This window comes from Mastomys coucha, unplaced genomic scaffold (genome assembly GCF_008632895.1).
Source record: "Mastomys coucha isolate ucsf_1 unplaced genomic scaffold, UCSF_Mcou_1 pScaffold15, whole genome shotgun sequence".
Lineage (NCBI taxonomy): Eukaryota > Metazoa > Chordata > Mammalia > Rodentia > Muridae > Mastomys > Mastomys coucha.
The window spans coordinates 20,510,914-20,531,339 of NW_022196897.1; the positions used below are offsets into that span (position 1 = coordinate 20,510,914).

The window sequence follows — 20,426 nt, forward strand, 5'->3', positions numbered from 1 at the left end:
TTTGAGACAGGGTTTCTCTGTGCATCCCTGGCTGTCCTGGAACTCACATGGTAGACCAGGCTGGCCTTGAACTCAGAAATCCGCCTGCGTCTGCCTCCCAAGTGCTGAGATTAAAGGCATGCTCCATCACTGCCCGGCCATACATATATTTTTTGAAAAGATATAATCAATATTAAGACATCATAAATGACACATTATTCTGCATTATGCTTTTCACACTACCCAGGAACTCCAGTGCGTACTTGACATAGCACTGTTCAGACACATATCAAGTATTTCCTAAGCCACCATACCTGGTAACTACTGTGTAGCCCAGGGTCTTGGCTGTTCTTCATGCCCTGCTCCGTGTTCATCTCCAGATCCTCTTCTCTGACTAGTATCCACGTAGGAGTTTGGTCCCAGGGGAGGAACAGCTGCTGCTAATATGCTTTATGGTCATGGTTACTCCTGGCCTGCCCTGTTTAATTAGCCTCTTGAGTTCATGCCCTGTTTCCTCTGTGCCTTCCCCTTTGCCGGCATGAGTGCCCCCACAGTGGGTGGTACACAGATGTCTGATACAGAGGCAGAGCCTGGACAGACGGTGGTGAGAGCTGGGAATAGCTGGGAACCTGCGTGGGGTTGACTGTTTCTCCTTGCCTGCTCCCCACCCTGCCTGCATGTCCCTTCATTGTGACTCCTCTCTGCCCCCAGGGAAAAGTCCCATTCCTGGTTGAGCACAGGCTGGTTTACCATGGTGATTGCGGTGGAATTGTGTGACCATGTGCACGTGTATGGCATGGTCCCTCCGGACTACTGCAGGTGAGCTCCCCTGGCCATTGCCCCTGAGGAATGTGCCAAGTTCCTGACTACAGGGTGGAAGGGGGAGTGGAGACATGGCTGGGCTACCTCTGAGGGCCTCTGTGGGATGGTATTTGTGCTGATCTGTAGAGGTGGGCTTCCTGGAGCTGCCCTGGGGGCTTCCACTCCAAGCTGAGTTGAGTTTGTTGGTAATGACTCGATGGAAAGCCAAAGAGTGCTAGCCGCGTTCTTCTGACCATCCAGCGATTATCATCTCCTGCCTCATTAGTCCTCACACAATGCCAGAGCACCATCCTCCTCATTTCTTGAGTGCAAACGAACTGAGGAGGGTTTTTAATGAGGGAACCAAGGTCTCAGAAGCTGTCAGGGGTACCAGGCTTCCCAGCCCACAGTTCTTAACCACTGCCTCACCCCCAGTCCCCACTGCTGCTCTGTACGGAAAAGGAAAAGGTTACATTTTGTTTAAAAGAAGCTGGATGGTTCCGCAAACCTAATACACACACACACACACACACACACACACACACATATATCCATATATCTATAGATGGGGAAACCAAGGTTCGGGGAAGGGCAGAGATTGACTCCACTGCAGTTCTGGAGCAGGTGAAGGGTAGAAAAGACCCCTAACAGGCGTCCACCTTGCCCTCCTATCCCTGACTCCCCATTTGCTATGCCCAGCCAGCGGCCCCGCCTGCAGCGCATGCCATACCACTACTATGAACCCAAGGGGCCGGACGAGTGTGTCACCTACATCCAGAACGAGCACAGCCGTAAGGGCAATCACCACCGCTTCATCACCGAGAAGAGGGTCTTCTCATCCTGGGCCCAGCTCTATGGTATCACCTTCTCCCACCCCTCCTGGACCTAGCCATCCTGTCTACAGACCTCGGACAGATACAAGCGAAACGGCTCAGGGCCCAGCCATTTGACCATGGCCATCTTCTAGCCAGTTCAGGCTGGCTGGAGTATTTCCCAGCCAATCAAATCAGGGCCTTGATGAGGGTTTTTCCTCCAGCCAATCAGGGCTGAGGTTATCTCTTGGCCAATCAGGGATTTGGAATTCTGTATGGTTTAATCGGGTGTCAGGGGGTCTTTCTCGTCTAGTCAGGGTCTGAGCATAGTCTATCAGGGTATAGGGGTCTTTCTGAGTCAGTCTGAAGCTTATGTCTTTTCCCATAAGGCTTTGCTTCAGAGCCCCAGGAATGGGCCCCCAAATCACTCCTTCCTTAGCTGAGACAGTGAGGTCCTGTGCTAAGAATTTGGGGACTTGGTGTTGCCCCATAGTTGCCAGAATCAGAGCTACTGTGTGGGGGAGGGGCAGCCAGGAGGCCAGGCCAGAGGATTTGTGGAACTCTAGGAATGGTAGGGAAGCCTAGGAGGTAGGAGGCGGTGTCCAGTTCCCAGTTTCTTCCTGAGTGACCTTGGACAGGCCCTCTTGTCTTTCTGGTAAGCTGTGATGACATCATAGCTCCGTGTGCAGAGACCTTCACTCTCTGTTATACTTAAGTGTAAATTCCTCAGCTACCATTCTTCACTGGGGGGGACTCAGCTCCCTGGGGATGGGGAGCCTGGGGTACCCTTCCCTGCCTCCTTCTAGAAACTTTAGGGTATTTTTGTGCAAGTGCCCCCATGGTTGGGGGAGCCCTGACAGAAATGGGGCAAACATGAAGCTGTTTCCCTGGCCCCTCAATCCAGCTGCCATTAGCCTGGCTCTGAAAAGGCCAGGCGTCTCTTCCTACCCTCCAGAAGGAGAGCATTTCCTGCTGCCCAAAGGAGCCTTTGGGGCTGAGGAAAGGGTGTCCCGGCCACACCAGGGCTTCCTGAAGTCTTTTTCTGGAGATGGTGGGGGCTCTGGGGAGAAGTATCTTGGAATGAGAGATGGGGGCTGGGTTCTGTCCCTTACTTAAGCACTTTATTAAGGGCGGGACTGGGTGGGGTGTGGGTAACCCCCATTCTTCCACAGCCTGCAAGGGAAGGGCTTCCAGAAAGAGGCTGTGGACTGGGGGTTGGGGGAAGACTGGCCAACAGTGAGCCCTGCACACCAAGGTAACGGGGTGGGCAGTGACAGCCCCAGATCTGGTTTTGTAATGATTTATACAGAAATAAACACGCCTAAGCCTCCGCTCGGTGTTCTGTGTCTTGAGTGTGAACTCTTTTCTCTGCCCCTTTCCCAGTTGGGAGTATCCTGAGGACCATCCTGCCGCCTTTGTGTAGGAGCTTGCAAGACGGGTGTCAGACTGCCTGGGGAGTCTTGGGTCCAGGCTGGATAGATCTGTGTGATGTTGGACAAGGCCTTTGGTCTCTGAGAATACCAGTGGTCAAATACTGCTCTCAAGCAGCTTGAGTTCTAGGAGGGAAGGGTACCATGAGTTCTAGGAGGAATTCTGACAAGGTGAAAGAAGTTAATGCCTTGCAGCGTAGGCTTTTGCGTCTGAAGAGGAAGGATAAGGGATATAGGGAAAGAGCCAGTCTGGGACCAGCAGTCAACACTTGGGACCCAGGGCCTGAGGACAGGAAAACAACCTTCTAGGGAGAGTGAGTTTGGCAGGTTGTATAAATAGCTGCTGGCCTCTTAGCACAGGGACTGTTGGCAGGAGGTGAAGGGTCCCTGACTCCAGAGAGGAAATTACAGCCTGTTACAGCAGATAAGATACCCTAGGGAGCAGGGCCTAACAAAGGGTGACTGTGTGACAGAGGCAGGCTGCTGAGGGGGGTCAGAAAGAGATCCGTCCTGGGCTCCGAGCCAGGTAAGATGGTGGGCCACCAGGGCAGGAAGGCAAGAGAGACATTTAACATTTGTTCCTTGTCTCGAATGGTTCATCAGATGCCGTAGATTCATATGAGGTTGCCTCAGTGAAAGTGTCAGCTGGGACCAGTTACTCAGGACCAGTTGGCCAGCAGCCAGAAGTACCCTCCCCAAGGGTGGCAAAGCTATGTTGCTTTTTGTCTGCTGCCCTCAGGGATGCAGTAATAGACTGCTAGACAGGAGGTCAGAATGTGGTGGGACCAGGAGCCTGGCAACCATTGTGATGCAGGCTTGAGGAGGGGACCTGAGAAGCAGGAGTTTCCAGTGTCACACTAGTGGTGTCCTGACCCCTTGTGGGCCTGGAGATAGAGCTTCCACCTCCACGTAAAAGGCTGCTGGGAAACTGGATCCTGTGTCTGGATAGAATTTCTCCCATGAGCCTCTGCTCACCCACCAGGTGGGTGTTCTGCCTGCTCCACCAGGTCATCTGGGGCATAACCACTCCATCCCTTCTTCAAGTCCTGACCTACAACGGATCCAGTTGTGAGCTTCAGTGTGGCTGGCCTAGGGTCATCCACCCCTCCCACACTCTCACCCCTGTGGGGTTTGTTTTCAAGCCCTGGTATTCTTTCTGTAGTCAAAGTATTTAATTTTATCTTTTCATTATGGGTCTGTGTGTCAGCATGTACATAGGAGTGCAGGTGGCCAAGGAAGCCAGATGTGTCAGCTTCTCCCAAAATTGGAGTTATTAGTTGTTATGAGCCTTGCAGTTGTGGGTGATTGGAACTACACCTCATTCCTCGGGAAACAACAGTCTGCACTTTTAATTGCTGAGTCCCCAGCCCTCAAGATATTTTTTAGTATTTTAAACTACTTTCACTTTTATTTGCTCATGTTTTAGAATTTTCTGGTTATAAAATGACTGAAACTGAGGGCTGAGAGATGTCTCAGTTGTTAGGGAGAGCTTGTTGCTCTTCCAGAGGACCTGGGTTCAATTCCCAGCACCCACCTCAAGTGGCTCACGATCACTTGCAATTCTAACTTCAGGGCATCTGATTCCTCTTTGGCCTTTCCAGGTGTTTGCACACACATGATACACACTCACACATGCACACAAATTAAAAATAAGATCCTAAAGCCAGCATGGTGGCCCACACCTTTAATCCCAGCACTTAGGAGGCAGGGGCAGGTGGATCTTTGTGAACATAGTGAGTTCCAGGACAGCCAGGGCTACACAGACACACCTTGTCTCAAGGGGGTGAGGGGAGAGGAAGAAGGAAAAAGACATGTGGGAGGGGGTGGAGTGAGGGTGGCTGCTGGGTAGATGGATTGGTGGTCATAAGCACTTGTTCTTATAGAGGACCTGAATTCAATTCCAAGTACCCACACTGTAGCTCACAGCTGGCACTGCCACGTGGTACTTGAGTCACCTGAGATCCCAGTTCCAGAGAATTCAAAGCCTCCTGTGACTTCTGTGGGCTACACATACATACATGTAGGCAAAATACACACAAAGTAAGTACATCTAATTACACACACAAACATTTTTTTTAAGTAAAGCACAGAGCCAGTGAGAAGCCCCGGTAGTTACTGGTGCTTCCGGCCAAGGCTGACTACTCAAATTCGACCCCTGAACTTCACACAGTGGAAGAGAAGGACCGGCCCTTGCAAATTGTCTTCTGACCTCCACAAGTGTGCTATAGCTCACGTGAGCCCACACATTCATGTGCCCCCACTGAATGTAAAAGAGAAAAAAAAAATAGAAGAGAGCCTGTGGACACAGCCCAGTTGAAATAGAGATTACTTAGAGGGAAGAAGTCTCTGGCTCCGTCCTTAGCACCAAGGAAACTGGGCATGGTGGAGTGCCCTTGTAATCCTAGTAACCCAGCAGGCAGAAGGATCAGAAGAAATGTGTGAGATTAGGTCTCAAAGGAAAAGGGGAAGAGGAAGCAGAAGGAGAGGGACAGGAAGGGGGAATGTATGGAGAGAACATCTGGGTCTGTCCAACTCCACTGACGACACAGCAGGAGAGGCACCCTGAGCCAAGGCATGTCCATGTTCAGGTTCTTTTTTATTATTATTATTATTTTTTTTAGATTTTTGTGTATATGAGTGCTTTGCTGGTATTGGATATCTGTGCACCATGTGTGTGCCTGGTGCTGTCAAAAATCAGCTCCCCTGGAAATGGAGTTCCAGTTGTGAGCTACCATGTGGGTGCTGGGAATCGAACTAGAGTCCTCTTTAAGATCAAGTACTCCTAACCACTGATAGAGTGTCTCTGTGTAGCCCTGGCTGTCCTAAAACCCTCTATATAGACCAGGCTGACCTGAAATTGATTCCCCCTAGATAGCCAAGGATGACCTTAAATTTATTTTTTTTTAAGATTTATTTATTTATTATATTTAAGTACACTATAGCTGTCTTCAGACACCCCAGAAGAAGCCATCAGATCTCATTACAGATGGTTATGAACCATGTGGTTGCTGGGATTTGAATTCAGGACCTTCAGAAGAGCAGTCAGTGCTCTTAACTGATGAGCCATCTCTCTAGCCCGAGACCTTGAATTTCTGATCCCCCTGTCTGTATCCCTCTAGTGCCAGGATCATAGGCTTGCACCACCTTATCCAGTTTACATTGGCATGAGTCCAGGGCTTCCTGTACACTGGGTACCGCTCTCACCAAGTCACATCCCTAACCCCACCTGCATTCAGAATAATTTTTATTCAGGTGAGATTGGACCTGGGCGGGTGTGCATCATGTCTCTCACAAAGGTGCCTGCTACCCCAGCAAGTGAGGTTTTTCTTCTCACTCAGAGCCTGAGTAACAGCTCCTACACACTCTTCTGTCCCTGCTGGGATTGAGAACCTTCCTGTGGAAACCCTGTTCCCACAGGTGTTTGCTTGAGTGGGTTTCTGATGTAGGAGCTGGTAAGTTTGGATAACATCATCAATCTGCTTTTCCCAAAAGTTGTGGCAATGCACACATCCGCCTGAGTATTGTGAGTAGCCTTTCAGGCTAACACAGGATGGATGGCCCACTGTCCCTGCCCCAACAGGGGCAGAACTGGGGATGAGACCTTGGTATGCAGGCTGCTGCTGGTGCTCAGGCACCACCTAAACTGGTTGTTTGTGGCTCCTGAACATTTACAAAACAGTAAAACAGTTTCCAGTTTCAGCCTGCTTTGCTGATTGGAGCCATGCCTTGGAGGCCTTATGTGGTCTGATGGTCAAATCTGTGCATGTGCATGCGTTCTGAACCTTGCGGGTCCCTCCGCCCTGTACCACTTCTCCTGTAGAGAGCTCCATAAGCACAGGGCTTTCTACACAGGAAGTCTCAGATGGCCTCTGGGTCCTGCTTTATGCTTAGGAGTTCCCTGGACATAGCTGGAGTCTGCTGCTGGCATAGTGCTCCACCAGGGTACTCACAGATGAGAGTCCTCATACTCAGCAATCCCTCAATCTGGATACACAAAGCTTTCTGAATATTCCTATCTCCATGTTCAACTATGGGGCCCTGCCCAGCAGCTTCCTGGGTTCAAGGCTGGCTTATCATCTACCTAACCACCAGATATTTAGGGTCCAGGAGGAGCTCAAAGAGTCTTTTCCAACAGTGGAGATGTCTCAGGGTAGGGGTCTCAGAGCCTGAGGACTGCGACCCTGGAACAGCAAAGTTTACACCCAGGTCCCCCTCCCTCCTTACTTCCCTGATCTACACACTGTGAGATTTCACACACACACAGCTTGTCTGAGCATCAGCTTCCCCGGCTACAGAACCCTTGTCTGTGGAGAGTAATGTGGGCATAGTGTGGTGGCAGAGTCACTTTGTGCGCAGGTTTAGTCCCTGGGAGCGCCTGGTGGGGACGCTCACTCTTCACTAAGCTTTCCATCAGAGTCCCTGCTTCCTTCTCTCTCCTCCTCCTTTCCCCCCTCCCTCCTCCCTTCTCTCTGCCATCTCGCCAGAGTGCTGGCTCCCAGCATGCCATGCGTGCGTGCTGACAGCCTTATAAATAGTCGCCTTTGCAGGCGGCTGAGAGGACAGGCAGGGCACGCACTGGCCCCAGCGCCCACCACACCCTCCCCCAGGTCAGTGTGTGACTGCTCCATTGTCTGCCCAAGTGGAAGCCTCCAAGAGGAGTGGGGAGATATCACCTGTGGGAAGGTGGGGGTTGCTGGTGTCAGACTACCCTTGGGTTCTGTGTATCTTGAATGTTTGTATCCATGGTTATGAACTGTGTGTGTTTGCAGGTGTGTCCTATCAGCTGTGGGTGCATGTACCCTGTGGCAATGGGTGTGTGTACGCAAGTGTGTGTGTGTGTCACTGTCCTCTCAGCTTCCCAGACCCCCTTTGTCCCAGCTGGTATTCCTGGGGCTTCAGTTCCACCCATGCCCTTGGCACATCCGAGCTGAGGCCCTAAGGGACGAGGGAAGGGCACAGGCCTATCTCCTTGTCCCAGAGGACCTGGATAGGGGCAGCCTGTGTGTTCACAAGAGCTGTAATATCACTTCAAGTGTTGGGAGGACCTGGGGCTCCTGGATGTTGGAGCCCTGCCAGCACCTCCTGCCGAATCAGGGGCTCCAAAGGAACCTTCCTGCCTGCATCACAGATCTACTTCAGGAGGCTTCAGCAGCAGCAAGGCTGGCCAGAGAGGGGACAGCAGCTGCCCAAGGTCACACAGCTGAGTGATGGGGCTGTGACTCGAACCCTATCTGATAGCTATCCTCTCTGAGGGCTTTTGCTGAGCAAGCAGCTGGGACAACCAGGCCTAGTGACAGGGGACATGTGTCCCTTGGGGCTTCTGCTCCTTGGGCCACCCAGAAGACAGTCATTAGGAGCACCGGGCCCTGACCCAGGGAACCTTATAAGGCCTGGCTGCTTAGCCCTGTAACCTTACTCTGTCTGGGACCCCTGGCCTCCTGGAGGCCTCTTCACCACCTAAGTTATTTTAGACCAAAGAAGTGGCAGGTGTCTGTGGGACAGAGGGACTTAGGTTACCAGGAGGGGTGGGGCAAGTAGAGGGGAGTGATCTCCTAGGACATTTAGTGGCTGTCTAGGGCCTGGGACACTCCTCCTTCCCTGGGCAGCTCCATGCCCCCTCCTGCACACTCTGCAGGCCTAGAGGCTGCAGTTCAGGCCATGGATCTGTGCAAAATGTTTAAGGTTCTTGTATGTTTTGAGGTACCAGGCCTGAGCTTGACTTCAGCCAGAGTCTGAATCTAGTCTGTGTCCCTCCACAAGCCTCAATTCCCTCCCCAAACGGCAGGCAGGGTACAATGAGGGTCCCAGGCCAGTGCCATCCCCTGCCAGGCCCCAATCAGGAACAGGAACAAGACCCATGGTGCTAATGAATGTTCTAATACCCTAAGCTGGGTACCCTGCATCTAGAAGTTCAGAGAGAGCACCTGTCAGTGTGGGACTGTGAGGTGGAGTCTAGGAAGGCATCCTGAAGGAGCTAACCCTTGAGCTGGGGCCTCCAGTAGCATTGGAGAAAGACATCCCCCAAGCATTTGGGGGGCATTAAAGTGGATGAGAAAGAAGGGGACAGATTGCCTAGACCCTGCCACGTAGGTTAAGGGGTTCAGGTTTGGTGTAGGGAGCCAAGAGGACCACGCATAGAAGCCTGTGAGCAGGAGGATCACATGATTGCTAAAAGAAATACCATTGCTCTCTGTGTGTGTGTGTGTGTGTGTGTGTGTGTGTGTGTGCTTTAGAAGCTCTGTGGAGGTGGGCTATGGTCTTGGATGGAGAGAAGACGGTTGGGGTACAAGTGTGCAGGGCAGAGGTGGAATGGGTTGTGGGAAACATGCATGAGGATATAGCACAGTGTGGGGTGGGAAGGTCCCTCGGACCTGAAGCCAGCGTGAGAAGACAGAAGCATGTACCTGAGACACAGACCAGAGCGGTATGGGTGGTCTTAGGATGGCAAGACAGGTAGGGGGTGAGGACATGTTTTTGAAGAGGCTGGTGGCTGTGAAGAAAGGATGGGCAAGCTGGGGGCCGTGAGTGAAGTAAATTCCCCGGGGGAGAGGGGTGTGAGTGGTAGGGCCACGTGTGAGGCGGACTTGGGCCTGCTTCAGCCAGAGACCACCTTATGTTAAAAACTGGAAAGGGGGTAGAGGGCTGGAGAGGCAGCGCTAAGAGCACTGGCTGCTTCTTCCAAAGGACCTGGGTTCTGTTCCTAAGATCCACAGGGCGGCTCGCAACTGCCTATAACTCTAGTTCCAAAGGACTCCACACCCCTTTCTGGCCTCTTTGTGGACAGCAGTCACACTTACATGCATGCAGGCACACAGTCATACACGTAAAATTAAAAACAAACAAACCACGCAGGCCCCAGGGAAGTAATGCACACCTGCAGGCCCAGGTGAGGAGGCTGAGGCAGTTGGATGGCCATTGTTAATCTGATGCCAGCCTGGGCTCCAAGAGAATGAGTCCTGTCTCAAACAGAACAAGACAAACCTTACAGGATTGAGCCCCAGGAGTGTCTCTGCCACCTGTCCTGTCCCCAGGCAAGAAGGAGACTCCAGCCTGCCAGCATCCTGCCCCCCTGGGGAGTGTTGTCAAGGCAGACACTCCCCTCACACACTAGAGACTCTCCTGAGAGATTCCATAGGGTTGTTCACACTCTCTTGGACCTCTACCCAGGCACCTCCAGCAGACCAAGGCACACACTGGAGGGGTGACAGAGACGTAGAAGCCAGCAGGAAGGTGACTCTTCCAAGGTCATTCTGCCTCCTGGGAATCTCTCTACGCTCTTGGCCTCTCGGTTTGGAAACTGCAAGCCGGAGCCTGACACTTATTGCTGTGGGTGGAGCTTGGCAGCTGAGTCAGGGGTGGAAGGAGAACCCCTCACCCCTGCCTGTGCCTTGTCTTGCAGAGTGCTGACCTAGATCCCAGACGTCAGCAGGATGGAAGGTAAGCGGCCCCCTCCTGGCCTTAGAGTGCCTGTGTGTTAAAGGGTGGGCTCACAGAGGTTGAGAGGGTTGGAGGCGGCTCCAGGCTTCCTGCTTCTACCGGTTAGGATCTGCTTGGATCCTAATCTTAGAGTCGAGGAGGCCTGCCTGATGTCTCTGAGACCCCAGAGCTCACCTATGCTGGCATTTATAGCCAAGCTTCCCCTTTTCTGGGGAAGGAAGGTACTGGGGAGGAGGCTACGCTAGGCCTAGGTGGCAATTCCAGCTGACTGCCAAGCAATGTGGGGTGGGGTGGGGGTGGGGAGTTGATTGGAGCAGTGGGCAGGCTCATGTCTGGCCCTTGCAGGGACTCAGTGTCCCTGTCAGCTAGTGGGGTGGACCCTAAAGTCTTGTCTTCCTGGCTTCTATGCTCTGGGATGTAGGCAGAGTGCCTGGAATGGGTGGGCCCTGGCTTCTGGCAGTGCCATGCCTTGGCACCGGGCCTCTGCTTGGGTGGCTCTTTAAAGCGCCTGACAGACGCTGCTACCGCCTCAACTCTGTGGTCAAGGATCTACCCCTTAGCTGCCACACTGAGCCTTAGGGACTTTCCCGGCAATCCCTCAGGACCCCAGACCCACGGCAGACCTTCAAGCTCACCTCTTCCTAGAAAGGCTGCATCCAGCTCCTAAGGGGAGAAAGCCCATAGTTCTACTTTGGGTTCTCTTGGCTAAGCCTCTCTCTCCCTAGGCCTCAGATTCCCTCTCCCCTTTTTATAGCCTCAGGTATGGGGCACAAGGCCTCACTCCCGATAGCTAAGCCTGCACTACCACATAGCTTCTTCATAGTAGGCCCCCAGGGCTGTGGATCCTAAGGAGGCAGTTTGGGAAGTCTGCTTAACTCCCTGTCTGAGTAAGAGTTCCATTTGCCCACAGCAGTCCTCCTCCCTGGCAACCATCTCTATGGCAACACGTTGTGGTTGCCAGATCCACATTAGTACTGTTAGGGCGGCCAGGGCGGCCATGGCCAAAGCCAGAGAGAGAGGAGAGGTGACAGCGGGAACGGGAAAGGATCATGGGCTGCTGTTTGTCTAGTGAACCCCAAGAAGAGGGAAGCAGAAAGACTGGAGGTGACCAACACCTGGGGTCCTGCCCTCCCCCACCGGAGGTGCCACGGGGTTGCCATCACTGTCCCTAACTCTGAATCCTTGGCTGAGTTCTTAGTCTCCAGGCTTGGTCTGGGCCTGTCTAGAACACCCAGTGTCTGTCCCAGCTCACTCAGCCCAAGCCAAGGTCACACATGAGCTCTGCCTGCTTGTCTAACCAGTGACTGCTCCCCATTCTCTCCACAGAGAAGCTGAAGAAGGCCAAGATCATCTTTGTGGTGGGTAAGTTACAGGCAAGTGCTGGGTGAGCAGGGAGGGTCTGAGCAGGCACTGGAGGATTTTTGGTTTTTTTTGTTTGTTTGTTTTTGTTTTTTGGGGTTTTTTTTGTTTTGTTTTGTTTTTTTTCTTTTTTTTTTTTTTGGTTTTGGTTTTTCAAAACAGGGTTTCTCTGTATAGCCCTAGCTGTCCTGGAATTCACTCTGTAGACCAGGCTGGCCTCGAACTCAGAAATCCAACTGCCTCTGCCTCCCAAGTACTGGGATTAAAGGCATGCACCACCACTGCCCTGCTGTTTATTTTTGAGACAGGGTCTTTCTACGTAGTTCTGGCTGTCCTGCAACTCACTGTGTAGACCAGGCTGGCCTCGAACTCACAGAGCTCTGTCTGCCTCTGTCTCCCAATGCAGGGATTAAAGACTTGTGGGGCTTTTCTTCTCTCATTGAGAACCCTGGTAGTGTCCTGTCTCGGGCTTTTTTTGGGGGGCGGGCAAGGTTTCTGAATGCATGGGTGCTTGCAGGCGGGCCTGGCTCAGGAAAGGGCACCCAATGTGAGAAGATTGTGCAGAAATATGGCTACACCCACCTCTCTACTGGGGACCTGCTTCGGGCAGAAGTCAGCTCTGGATCAGAGAGGGGCAAGATGCTGTCATCTATCATGGAAAAGGGAGAGCTGGTGCCACTGGTGAGTGGGCCTTGTTAGGGATGGGTGGAGGGTCTAAGCCTGAGCGCCAAGGGTCAGCCAGCAAAGCCTGTGACACCCTGCTAAGGGTGACTATGTTCAAACCTGCTGTGGTCCCCCATTGTCCTTGGCCAAAAGTTGTTTCCAGAGATAACTGCGACCCTGGGATGAAGCCCTGTCTCCCATTCTCAATGCCCTAGTGTTGTGGACTTTGTCTCAACAAAGCCAAAATATTCTTTTATGACTGAAATAATCTTCCCTTGAGGTTCAAAGCAAGAAAAACATGTTTTTGAGTTCTTTTATTCACTTAAAGGTTGTGATATACAATCTCCTGTTTTGTTTTGTTTTGTTTTGGGGGGATGTATTTCGAGACAGGGTTTCTCTGTGTAACATTGGCTGTCCTGGAATTCACTCTGTAGACCATGCCAGCCTTGAACTCAGAAATCCGCCTGCCTCTGCCTCCCAAGTGCTGGGATTAAAGGCGTGCGCCACCACTGCCCATACAATCTCCTGTTTTGACTGAGGATACAGAAGTAGGCAGGAGTGAGGCTGGAGGTACCCTGCCCCTAGCCCATCAGGATGCCAGTCAGCCCCACCTGAGTCAGATCCACCCCTGAGCCATCCTGCTGACCCATTTGTCCACTTCTTTACCGTTCTTTACCCCCTCATTTTATGTCATGCCCATTGTATCTCAGTCTGTCCCCTCCCTGTCCCCTGGCTTGGTGAGGAGAAGGACAGGGGAGGTCTGTAGGAGCTTAGTGCCTAGGACCTTTCCAGGCTGCAAAAGGGTGCACTGAAGCCCAAGCCTGGAGAAGAGGAGCTTACCGGGACTCACAGGCTCCAGGGAAGAGGGCAAGCTTCGGCAGGCCAGCACAGGCCAAGCTCCAGAGGGGTGGGAGAGAAAGCTCAAGGATCCCTGTGCTGGATGACAGGATACGGTGCTGGACATGCTCCGGGATGCTATGTTGGCCAAAGTGGACTCTTCCAACGGCTTCCTGATCGACGGCTACCCAAGGGAGGTGAAACAGGGAGAAGAGTTTGAACAGAAGGTAAGACCCTTGACTGGCTGTTGGCCAGGGGCTGGGCTGCAGCCGGGAGGGGGGGATGATGGAGGTGGAGTCTACAGTGTGCAGGTGGGAAGGCTGCACGGGACCTGCCATAACCACCCCAAAGGAAGCCATGATAATTTGAGAGACTTCATCCTGTGGGGCTTGTCACCCCACATGTGCAGTCAGACATTTATGCATGTGATCCACACCTACCCAAACAATAGGCAATGTAGGATGCACACATGCACAGGTACACTGCACACATGTGTACATATGTGTACACCTGGATGGAGCTCACACTACAGTGGTTGCATGCTTGTGGACCCACATGCTGGCACATACATATGTGCACACATATACACCATAGAAGCCCACACAGGGGGCTGTGGGACTGTGGGTGCTGAGGAGGGAGGGGTAGTAGCTGTTGAGGAGGGTAGGGTGAAGGGTTGACTGGCATCCTGGTAGGCTAAGGGCAGAGTCCTTCCAGCATCACTCCTGCCCCCCTCTGTGCAGTCAAAACAGGAGATTATATGTCACAACCTTTAAGTGAATGAAAGACCTCAAGAAAATGTTTTGAGCCTTGCTTTGAGCCTCAGCATGCCAATCTGTGAAATGGGAGTTGGGCTAGCTTCCTTGAGGCGCAACCCTGAGACACATGTTGTTTTTCCCCATTTCCCCAGATGTGTAAAGTCACTTGCAACCCTCAGAGCCACATCCAGCAAATAAAAGTGCTTATCAGTTTTGTGCTACGAGGGAGCTTCCAGGCAAGCGCTCAGTGCTTGGTGGTAGCCTCTGGAGTCCAAGTAGCGGAAGTTCTCAGATGTTGACACTAGGGGGAGCCAGAACTGCACTGAAGGAGAAGGGGCTGGCCTGGAAGTGACTGGTCCTGCTGACTAAAATCCCCAGAGCTTCCTTGGGGTGGGCAGTATCCAGGGCCCACTCCTCAGGCTACATGCCCATTTCCATACTGAGAAACGGAGGCTCCAGCCAGGGGTGCACCCAAAGTGTGGATACAGAGTCTGCTGTGTTGGCCCTGGGGACTCCAGAGGGCTTTGGCAGCTGATAACCAATGGACAGGGGACAGCAGCTTTAGGCTGGCCTTTGACACTCTAAACTGGTAAAGTGTCCAAGGTCAGCAGATACTGTCACTCTGAATCTGCAACCATTCAGGAGACAGGCACCAGACTCAGAGGGCCCAGTAGCCTGCCCTAGGTTACACGGTTGGACAGAGGCAGGAGAGGAGCTGTGAGTGTCAGGCTGATGTGATCCCAGCTGCACAGAGGCTTCTGGGACTGACTCAGCTGGAGTCTAAAGAACAGAGGTCCCGAGACCTCTGGGCCCAGGCCCAAGACTGCTTTTCCTTCCCTCTGGTCCTCCTGCCCTCATAAGCCCAGCCTAGACCAGGCCAAGCCTAGAGATCTGTCAGTGACCCCTGCTCTAAGGGGTTGTGTAGCCAGAAAAGGGAAAGGTAACATTGCCTGCTTCAATGCAAGACCCAGCCTGGGCAGGAGCCATTGTGAAGGGGCCCTGGTGGCCAAACCGAGGTCTGGAAGAGACAGGCCCTATTCCTTTATACCTCCCCAAGCCATCTTTGTGACGAGTGGCTTATGACAGTGACAGTCACTTAGAGTTCCTTACAGTCCTCACCTTGCCCTTCTGATTCCTTTCGGTCAAGTCTTACTCAGCCCTCAGCTCCCATCCTGGCTGAGGGAAGGGGAGGTCACTAAGTAAATACCTAGAGGCTGCCAAGGGGAGACTAAGGGGCCAGGAATAGTGAGGTCACATCTGAGAAGACCATCTGGAAGGAGTGAGATTCTAGCTGAGGCTCTGACAGTCTCCGTTGTGGGAAAGGCTAACAGGGGACCTGTGCTGGCCTGGTGTGGGATACAGACAGATATAAACCTAAGTCAATATGGCTGAAGGAAGGAAGGAGGGGTGGGGGTGGGGATCAGGAGAGCAGCTGGGGGTGGGGTGGCCAAGGGCATGACACATAGGTGATGTAGATCTGGTAAGAACTTTGGGCCTTCTCTTGAAGGCTCCGGGAAGCTGTGGAAGAGGTTTGACCTGAGTGACAGAGGAGTTACTTTAGGAAGGCCCTCTAGTTACCTTGGGAAGGGACTGTCTGTCGTTCTGAGTGGGTCTCGTGTAGGGCTTGAGAGATGGCGGCAGGGATGGGTCCCAATGATCTGATGTTTACCCTACACAGATTGGACAGCCCACACTGCTACTGTATGTGGACGCAGGCGCAGAGACCATGACCCAACGACTCCTTAAGAGAGGGGAGACCAGTGGCCGCGTGGATGACAACGAGGAGACAATCAAGAAGAGGCTGGAGACTTACTACAACGCCACAGAACCTGTCATCTCCTTCTATGACAAACGTGGCATTGTGCGCAAGGTGGGGAATGCCACTTTTCTAGCTGCAGCTCACAGTGGGACCTTAGGCCATCCCTCTCCCTCTGCCTCAGTTTCTCCCTTAGTCCACAGAGTGGGGTTGTGTGGATCCTGCCATGGCGTCTCCGCCCTCATTGTCTGTATCCCCACAGGTCAATGCCGAAGGCACAGTGGACACTGTTTTCTCTGAGGTCTGCACCTATCTCGACTCCCTGAAGTAACTGGAGCCCTTGGCCAGCTCCCAGCCCGCCCCACCCTTGCCCCCTGACCCCAGGCAGCCTGGCTCAAGCCCAGCACCTCCACCCTGCTGGGCTGTGCACAGACACAGGAAGCCATGTTATCCTGTCCCATGGACACTAAAGAAATTGCCAAGGACGGTTAGGATTGCTCCCTTTCTTTGCTTCCAGTTGAGGTGATTCATGCTGCCACATCCAGGGGCTCCAGCGTGGCCAAGCCCATTCTTTCCTGAGCCTCAGCCCAGCTGTCTTGTCTCCCTCTGGCTCTGCTGGGATCCTAGGCCCTTCCTTAGCCAGGCTGTGTCAAGCCTAGGGGCCCCCGAGTTGATAGGCTGCTTGGGGTCTGGCATTCACCCTGTTTCTCATAGCCTTGTTATATGGCTTTGGCCCTAAGCCATCATCTCTCTGGAGTGAGTTTTCTTCTTTTTTCTTTCTTTTCTTTCTTTCCTTCCTTCCTTTCTTTTTTTCTTTTCTTTGTTTTTTTTTTTTTTTTTTTTTTTTTTTTTTTTTTTTTTTTTTTTAGACACCATCTCCTGTGACTTAAGCTGACCCCAAACTTGTTCTGTAACTAAGGACAACCTTGATCCTCCTGCCTCCACTTGTCTTCCTGTGTGCTGAGATTACAGGGGTGTGTGTGTGTATACCTCCACCACTCCTGTTTTTTGGGGTGCCAGGAATTGAGCCCATAGCCCTGTGTATACTAAGCCAGCACTCTACAGAGTGAGCTGCATCTCCAGGCTGAGCAGGTGACTGGGGTCTGGGCTGCAATGGGCAAAGGGCCGTGGGCTCACCAGCTGGGGCCACGTGGCCACTGGGTGCCAAGGAGCTGTGCAATGGGCATACAGCTAGGTGGGAAGCTGAGGTCGGGTGGTCTTCCTGACGAAGGACTTGAAGGCTCCCCTGGTATGGCCCTGCCAGGCCTTGCCATCTTTTGGCTGGTTTTAAAGCTTGTTCTGCCATGCTACGTCCAACCCTTATCCTTGGCTTTAAGACAAGAACATACAGGTTAAGGAGTGTGAGCTGCCATAGACATGGATGTGGGATCAAGGACCAGGCCTGGGACCTGGAGAGGACCCCCAGGGACCCCAGAAGAACTGGCACCTCTCTTCTGTTCTTTATTCTTTGATCTCATTACATAGGAAGGCTCTCTTGGTACTCGTCCTTGGGCCCTGTCTTCATCCCTAGTGACTTCCCCTGTAAGCCCAGATAGCCTAGCCTGTAAGCCAGCAGCCATGGCTGTCCCAGGGACACCTGCCCCTGGGGGGTGACGGTGCTCACTCCTTTCTGTTTACTACCAGTGGGGCCACCTTTCCTTCTGCATTGCCTATTTAAGCTGTCCTTTAAAATAAATAAATGTATTTCAGTTATAAGAGGTGAGTGTATTGAAAGACCTTGAAACAAATGGATGTTCAGAGGAAGAAAGCAGGCATCACCAGGCACCTGCCTGATCAGGTCTGGCTGATTTCTCTATACCTATGCCTCTGCCCCCCATGTTGACTTCAGGAAAGCAGAAGGCTCTGGAGCCCCACGCCACTCTGTGACAGCTCCCCTCCAATGCTGTGTGTGTGTGTTTGTGTATACACACATATGCATCAGCACACACATGCACCCACACACACATGCATACATACACTCCACGCTGTATCTCTAACTGGACAAACATACTCCCACTCACAGCCCTGCTGAACACGGATCTCTCTCTCTCTCTCTCTCTCTTTCTGGTTTTTCAAGGCAGGATTTCTCTGTGTAGCTCTGGCTGTCCTAGAACTCACTCTGTAGACCAGGCTGGCCTCAAACTCAGAATTCTGCCTGCCTCTGCCTCCCAAGTTCTGGGATTAAAGGCGTGTGCCACCACTGCCCGGCGAACATGGATCTCTTAAGGCCAGCACAGGAGCGGACAAAAGATGCACAGGAGAGGAGAAAGCTGGAGAAAAAGGCTTGAAAAATCACCATTATCTTAATGTGTTGATTACAGCTCAGTTAATTCAAGTGGACCCCAGTTTATGAAGACTGGCTGATCAAACCAGAAAATCCTACACTGCCAGATCACTTAGTCCATTAGTATCTGAGTGGACTTCATTCCAGGACCCCCGAACATACCCAGAGCTCAGCAAACCTAAATCTCTGTATGCTGCAGGAGCTAACAGCAGGCACTTGCCTGTGGGTCTACCTAGGGATGTAAAAACAGGAGGATCAGAAGTTCAAAGTCACACTCAATGAGAGAGAGATTAATTGCTGGCCTGGTAGCTTAAACCTCTACGGTAAGGCATCTTCCAGGTAGGTGGAGACCAGCCTGGGTCATAATTTAAAAACTGACATAAAAAGAAAGAAAAGGGAGGCCAGCTGGTTTACATGTCCAGTTCTAGGCCAGCCAAAGTAATCCCAACACTCAGGATATGCAGAAACGGGAGGAGCGCTGAAAACTTAAACCAGCCAGGTGAACGTAAGAATCTCTAAGCAGCTACACAACAGAGCACAACTCACTCTCAAACTCTACTCCCTGTTAAAATACGAAAGAAAAAAAAAACAGGCAAAACCAAAAAACCACAAAACAACAACAACAACAAACTAGAACCTGCACACACCTTCCAGTATATTCTACACGGTCTCTAGATGACAGGTAATCCATAAGACAGTATAGACAATATACATGTAACAACAAGAAGAGAGTCCTTTCCATTATAGATATTGGGGCAGGGAAAGTCCTTTTTTGTTTGTTTTGAAACAAAGTCTTGTTATGTAGACTTAGTTGGCTTGGAACTTGCTATATAGAACAGACTGGCCTCGAACTCACAAGAGATACTCCTGTCTCTGCCTCTGGAATCCTGAGATTAAAGATCTGTGCCACCATGCCCTGCCAAAAGGCCACTAATTTGAGATGAGGCTTGCTGTGTTGTCTAGGCTGATCTTGAGCTCCTAGCTCCAACTTCCTCTTCCTTCCAAGCTCTGAAGTTCCAGGCAGGTACCACCATACCACACCACACACACACACACACACACACACCACAGGAGTTGAGTCACCAAAGACACTTCAATCCTAAAGGATGACTTGAAGATGACTTGGAGGAATCGGGACATTTTCCTGAATGCCCATAGCTGTTGTGGCCGCAGTGGGATCCTCACTGTTACCCAGGCAGTACTCGGGCCTTGTGTGGTTTCCCTTTTCTTCCTAAATTTCCTCGAGGCTGGTTCGCTGAAGCCAGAATGTGATGCAGGACCATGCTCTACATTTGACCATGCAAGACCTCTTGCTTACAATATGCAGGTACGTGGCCGCTGAGTTCGGGCTAGCTGGGGCAGATCTGTCTGCATCGAGGATTGCTCTGCCTCTCACTTTCTTGGTCCTGTAATAGGACAACTATCCTGATAAAGTTTCTCCTTCCAAGTCGTCCTCTGGCTTCTCCTGGAGTCAAAGCTTCCCTTTGCACTGCTGTTCCTGCATACCCACAGCTAGCTGGGAAGGATGTAAGTGCTCAAGGTGGAGAGCCTCGAGAGCAAGGAGTTCTTGTAAGTGGGGCCTGTGGTAGGGTTTACAGCCAGGCAAGAAGGTCTGACCTGCAGCCAACCAGTGTTTCCACAGTACAGGAATCCTGAGGGAGCTTGGGAAAAAGCAGGTTGGCTAAGCATTGTGGTACACACTTGTAAACCCAGCCCTTGGGCAGCTGAGACAGGAGGATGTCATGAATGCAAGATCAGTCAGGGCTACAAGAAGAAACACTGGACTTAGTGCCTGGAGAGATGGCTCAGTGGCTAAGAGAACTTGCTGCTCTTCCAGAAGACGAAAGTTCTGTTCCAGGGTCCCATGTGGGAATGAAGGGATGAGGGCTCCCAATTGTCTATAACTCTAGCTCCAGGGGACCCCAAAACCCTTCTGGATTCCCAGAGTACCCACACTCATGTACATAAAACACATATAAAAATAATATAAGGTTTTTTGTTGTTGTTGTTGTTTTTGAGACAGGGTTTCTCTGTGTAGCCCTGGCTGTCCTGGAACTCACTCTGTAGACCAGGTTGGCCTCAAACTCAGAAATCTGCATGCCTCTGCCTCCCAAGTGCTGGGATTAAAGGCATGTGCCACCACTGCCCGGCTATAAGTTTTTTTTAATCAGGTCTAGGGCTGGGACTACAGCTTAGTGGGTCGAATGTGTGGCACACAGAAAGTTCTGGATTTGATCCCCAGTGCTGTGCAAACTAGACATGGTGGCACACGCAAGTCATCGCAGTGTTTGAGCTCAGAAGCAGGAGGATCAG

The 20,426-nt window shown here is 51.9% G+C and overlaps 2 protein-coding genes across 8 annotated transcripts in view; both read left to right on the forward strand.

Annotated features, from left to right (window-relative positions):
* The window catches only part of St6galnac6 (ST6 N-acetylgalactosaminide alpha-2,6-sialyltransferase 6), a 12,371-nt gene extending 9,448 nt beyond the window's left edge, over window positions 1-2,923 (forward strand). For 4 of the 5 annotated variants that reach the window (XR_004118521.1, XM_031369850.1, XM_031369849.1 and 1 more), the window contains 2 exons: window positions 691-798; window positions 1,480-2,923. Coding sequence is in view for 3 of the 5 variants with exons in the window: in XM_031369850.1 (XP_031225710.1) it covers window positions 691-798; window positions 1,480-1,669 (298 nt within the window). In the remaining 2 variants the exon portion in view is untranslated. The remainder of the gene's footprint in view (window positions 1-690; window positions 799-1,479) is intronic. The other variant, XR_004118522.1, reaches the window with a different exon arrangement.
* Window positions 2,924-3,861: 938 nt separating this feature from the next.
* Ak1 (adenylate kinase 1) lies at window positions 3,862-16,314 on the forward strand. 3 transcript variants are annotated; one of them, XM_031369854.1, is made up of 7 exons: window positions 3,862-4,004; window positions 10,422-10,459; window positions 11,786-11,821; window positions 12,336-12,499; window positions 13,429-13,545; window positions 15,752-15,943; window positions 16,092-16,314. In XM_031369854.1, exons 2-7 carry the CDS (start codon window positions 10,453-10,455, stop codon window positions 16,158-16,160), a joined length of 585 nt encoding a protein of 194 aa, XP_031225714.1. In that variant the 5' UTR covers window positions 3,862-4,004; window positions 10,422-10,452; the 3' UTR covers window positions 16,161-16,314. The 3 variants fall into 3 exon arrangements, with proteins under 3 accessions (XP_031225714.1, XP_031225715.1, XP_031225712.1); XM_031369855.1 differs by lacking the exon at window positions 3,862-4,004 and adding an exon at window positions 7,567-7,629; XM_031369852.1 differs by lacking the exons at window positions 3,862-4,004; window positions 10,422-10,459 and adding an exon at window positions 11,439-11,563.
* The last annotated feature ends 4,112 nt before the right edge of the window (window positions 16,315-20,426 follow it).